This window comes from Eimeria acervulina, genomic scaffold (assembly GCF_000499425.1).
Source record: "Eimeria acervulina Houghton genomic scaffold, Eah_scaff146, whole genome shotgun sequence".
Lineage (NCBI taxonomy): Eukaryota > Apicomplexa > Conoidasida > Eucoccidiorida > Eimeriidae > Eimeria > Eimeria acervulina.
The window spans coordinates 2906-7905 of record NW_013550229.1 but is presented as its reverse complement, the minus strand read 5'-3'; the positions used below and the strand labels follow the sequence as shown (position 1 = coordinate 7905).

The window sequence follows — 5000 nt, the reverse complement described above, 5'->3', positions numbered from 1 at the left end:
GCTGATGCTGGTGAGCAGCAGAGGGCTGCAGCAGCATACAGGTTTTGCTGCTGCAGCAACAGGCAGCATACGCTGAGAAGTATAGGAGACAGCAGCAACACAACTGCTGCTAAGGGGTTGCTGCCGTTGATGCCCGCGCTGCTGCTTCTTATTGAGGCTTCTGCTCGTGCTGCTGCTCTTTTACCTGCTGCTGCTGCTGCAGCAGCAGCTTTGCTGCAGTTCTTGCTAGAGCAGCAGCAACGCAACTTCACCCGCCCCAATCACCAGCAGCACGAACATCAACAGCAACAACAGCAGCAGCAACTGCAGCAGCTGCAGCAGCAACTGCAGCAGCAACTGCAGCAGCAGCAGGCAGATGCGGAAATGCAGCTGCTGCGCTGTGGGGTCCACGCCCGTCGAACTGGGTTGCGTTTGCTGCTGTTGCTGTTGGGGACTGCTGCTGCTGCTGCTGATGAACAAACGCAGCAGCAGCAGCAGCAGCGGCAGTTGTTGCTGTTGCTGCTGCAACGCAGGAAAGTTGCAGCTAAACGGCATCCCGCAGCAAAGACATGCAGCAGCTGCCCCTGCACTTCACCGTTTCTGATGAGTCAGAAGCTGCTGCTGCTGCTGCTGCAGCTATCAGCAGCAACGTCTCTAGCCAAGGCGCAACGGCAGCAGCAGCAGCTGCAGCAGCAGCAGCTGCAGCAGCAGCCGGAGCAGCAGCAGCAACTGCGGCAGCAGCAGCAGCAACTGCAGCAGCAGCAGCAGCAGCAGCAGCAGCAGCAGCAGGACAATATAGCTGGAATATTGTGGGGTGTTCCGCTGCTGAGTGAATTGGCTTCGCTGTCCCGTCGGTTCTGCACTGTCGTAGAGGCAGCAGCAGCAGCAGCAACAACAACAACAACAGGAAAGAGTTCGAAGCAGAAAGCAGCAGAAGCAGCAGCAGCAAGTGCAGCAGCAGCAAGTGCAGCAGCAGCAGAAGCTGCAGCAGATGAGGCCTTAAGGGATGATATGCTCTTTCTAATACCACCCTGGGGCAGCCGAATCGGGCTCAGCAGCACTTTGCTGCAGCAGAAGCAACATTTGCTGCTGCAGCAGTGGCAGCAAGGCGTGCAGCAGCAAGCAGGACGGCTGCTGGAGAGTATTGTAGGGATGTGCTGCTCATATGCGGTTGCTGCGCGTACACCTCAGCAGCAGCAGCAGCAACAAGAACAGCAGCAACAACCACCGCAGCAGCAGCAGCAGAAGCAGCAGGAGCTCCAACATAGAGAAATGCAGCAGCAACAGCTGCAGCAGCGGAGGCCAGAAGAGCTGCTGCAGCAACAGCAGCAAGCTGCATTTAGCTGCCCCTGTTGCAGCCCTATGTTGCGAGCAGCAGCATTATATTTCTGCTGCAGTGCTGCTGCTGCTTCAGTCTCGTTTGCTGCTGTACCTAGCAACAAAACAGCAAACCGCTTGCTGCTGCCTCTGCAGCAACCTTCATTCCTCTCTCTTTTATTCAAAGCCATAGAAAATCTCAAGCAATCCCCAGCAGCAAACCGTTCTTATAGCAGCAGCAGCAGCAGTAGCAGCAGCAGCAGCAGCTGTGTGTGGGGCGCCGCCAGAGGGCTGTGGGTGTATGCTATTTCTCTCTCTCTTGCTGCAGCAATCCCGCTGCATAATGATCAGCAGCAGCAGCAGCAACAGCAGCAGCAGCAACAATTGACTAAGGAAGTCGCCGATGGGTTTGAAAGATTCATGCTGCTGCCAGCGCTGCTGGTACTACAGCAGCAGCAACAGCAGCAGCAGCAAATGCAACAGGAGCAGCAGCAAATGCAGCAGCACCAGCAGCAGCAGGGCCAGGGACAGCTTGGGGAGCTACAACAAAAGCAGCAGCACCCGAGTCTGTCTGGGCAAGATGATGCTGCTGCTGCTGCTGCTGCTGCTGCTGCTGCTGCTGCTGCTCGCGCTTGCTGCCTGATCCGCCATTCTCCGCTTCCTCCTCTATTGGGATGTGCAGCACGACATGTGGGGCTTGCTGCTGCAGCAGAACTAAGTGCTGCTACAGCAGACACCGAAGCAGAACTAAGTGCTGGTGCAGCAGACACTGCAGCAGCAGCCATAGAGCAGCAGCAGCAGCAAAGAGACAGAGACAGCAGCTTGTGCCGTAGGATCTACTGCTGGTGCTGCTGCCTGCATGCGGTATGGTTGCAAATGGAGACGCCTTTTATGTTTGCTGCTGCAGCAGATGCTAATGCTCCTGCTGCAGCAGCTGCTGCAGCGCCTGCGGCAGCAACCGGTCTTGCTGCTGCAAAGGAAGCGAAGTTGCTGCTGCGGCTGTCTGCTTTGTTTGCTGCTGCATCTCTTCGAGCTTGTGTGCTCTCTATTCGCTCTTCCTTGCCACTGGCCCCACAGCAGCAGCAGCAACAGCAGCAGCAGCAGCAACAGCAGCAGCAGCAGCAGCAGAAGTGGAAATATATGGTTGGATCTGCGGTGTACATACACCTGACGGTGCCTGCAGAAGCAGCATCAGAAGCAGCAGCAATGCTGGCTTTGCTGCTGCTAAGAGCAGCAGATGCTGTTCCATACCAGTTCTTCTTAAAGGACCTCTTAAGGAGTTTTGCTGCTGCTGCAGGCAGCAGCAGCTGCTTGCAGCACGCAGTTTTGGCCTTCTGCAGCAGCAGCAGCAGCAGCAGCAGCAACAGCAGCAGCAGCAGGCAGATATCTGCAGCGCATCAGCCTGAGCTGCTGCAGCAGCTCTCTATGATTGGATGGGAGCTTCTAGGACCCGCAGCAGCAGCAGCAGCAGCACCAGAAGCAATAGCAGGAGCAGCAGCGACAGCAGCAGCAACAGCAGCAGCAACAGCAGCAGCACAGAGTACCATACATCGATTAACTTTGCTCTTAGATGCACTCGCCACCCCGCCGCAGCCGCTGCTGCAGCTGCTGCGAGAAGTAGCAGCACAGCAGCAACTGCTGCTGCTGCTAGCTAAAGCCCTGCAGCTGGCAGCAATTCGTAACGCAAGCCATGCTTACGTTGCTGCTGCACACTGCTGCTGCTGCTGCTGCTGCAGCTCCTGCGTCTCTGCAGCAGCAGCCACTGGCATCTCCTTGGCGGTCGCTTCTAAAAGCAGCAGCAGCAGCAGCAGCAGCAGCAGCAGCAGCAGCAGCAGCAGCAGCAGCAGACCATTTTGCTGCAAGCTGCGAGTTACCTTCACCCAGCCCAACCGCTGCAGCCGACTCAAGCAGTGGACCCCACACCAAAGCAGCAGCAGCAAATCAGCAGCAGCACCAGCAGCAGCGGAAGCAGCAGCAGCAGCAGCAGCAGCAGCAGCAGGGAAGGCAGAAGGCACTGTAGGGATGCAGGCTAACAACACAAAGGTAGACAAAACCATAGCCAAAGAGCAGCAGCAGCAGCAGCAGCAACAGCAGCAGCGGCAGCAACAGAAGTGGCAGCAGCTGCAGCAAGGGCTCTGCAACGCTGCTGCTTCGTTGCTACTGCAGTGCTGTCTTGTCGGGGGGACGCAAGGGTGAGATATACTGCTGCTGCTCCTGCTATTGCTGCTGCTGCCGCTGCGGCTATTGGTGTTGTTGCTGCTGCTGCTATTGTCTCTAGGGATGTCTGCATGAACCAGCTGCCGAGATTGAAGCGAAGTATTTCCTCGTGCTGCTGCTGCTGCTGCTGCTGCTGCTGCTGCTGCATGCGTTGCTGCAGCATTTATCTGGCGGCGCAGCTGCTGCCCGCGGCGGTAGCAGCAGCAGCAGCTGCTGCTGCTGCTGGAGCGAATGTAGGTGCTTCTCGCTTGCTGCTGCAGCAGTTTGGCAGCAGGTCGCTGCTGCTCGCAGCACCATCCCCTCTGCTGCCGCAGCAGCAGCAGCGGCAGCAGCAGCAGCAGGGGGAGGAGCTTCAGCGCCTGTTATGGAGTGCTATCCTGCAGCAGGTAGAAGCAGCAGCAGCAGCAGCAGCAGCAGCAGCAAAAGACGAAAGTGATAAGCGTCTATTTATCATTGCTAAGAAAGAAGAGGAGTGCGCAATCAACACCCTCAAATTTGCTGCAGATCCAATGCCGGTTAGTTACTGCTGCCGCTGCTGCGGTTGTTGCTGCTGCTGCTGTTGCTGCTGCTGCTGCTGCTGCTGTTGCTGCTGCTGCTGCTGCAGATGCGGAAGCTCGTGCTGCGGCAAGCTCTTCCACCGACCCAAATTTGCCTCTCCCGTTGTTGCTGCTGTTGCTGCTGCTGCTGTTGCTGCTGTTGTTGTTGTTGTTGCTGCTGCTGCTGCTGCAGTTTCTGTGTACAGCGGGATTTGAGGTGCTGCAGCAGCAGCTGCACCGTCTTCTCTCCAATTATAAATTTCTTAGGGAGCCAGCGCTCGCGCTGCTGTCGGATAGGTCGGGCTTACCCCTTGCTGCTGCTGCTGCTGCAGCTGCTGCAGTTGCTGCTTCTTGCGTTGCTGCTGCTGCTCTTTCTGCTGCTGCTGCTTAGCACCCTCGACGCAAACATATTGCATCGCGTTAGCTAGAAGGGCGTTCCTGTCGCTGTTGCTGCTGATGCTGTTGCTGCTGCTGCTGCTGCTGCTGTTGCTGCTGCTGTTGTTGTTGCTGCAGGCTGCCTCACCAGTTCTCTTCGGGTGTCTACGCAGCTTTTACTTCATTTAAAAGCCAAACTCTCAGCCGTCTCTAAGCGAAGAAATTATAATAAATAATTTTATAAATAAATATAATATATTGACTTCCTACACTTTTCAGCGTCCTTCATATAATATACATATAATATATATGTATATATATACATATATATTATTATATATGCATATATATATGTATCTATATACATATAAAATATATATGTATGTATATGTAATATATATATATATATTTTATTGTTACAATATTCTGCAGCCTCTTTATAGCTAGCTAACTACTTATCCAGCTAGCTAGCACATAGAGATAAGTATATAATGTAAACAATATTATATGTATAATATATATATATATATATATATATATATATATTATATTTTATATTCGCACAGACAAGCATCA

At 54.2% G+C, this 5000-nt stretch overlaps 1 protein-coding gene across 1 annotated transcript in view; it reads left to right on the top strand.

Annotated features, from left to right (window-relative positions):
• The window catches only part of EAH_00020890 (hypothetical protein, conserved), a gene marked incomplete at both ends in the record, with an annotated part of 6078 nt that extends 1638 nt beyond the window's left edge, over positions 1-4440 (top strand). Inside the window, 3 exons of the mRNA XM_013397106.1 lie at positions 1-3488; positions 3674-4028; positions 4243-4440. The exon at positions 1-3488 is cut by the window's left edge and continues 767 nt beyond it. Of these exons, the coding sequence (XP_013252560.1) occupies positions 1-3488; positions 3674-4028; positions 4243-4440 (4041 nt within the window). The remainder of the gene's footprint in view (positions 3489-3673; positions 4029-4242) is intronic.
• Positions 4441-5000: the final 560 nt, after the last annotated feature.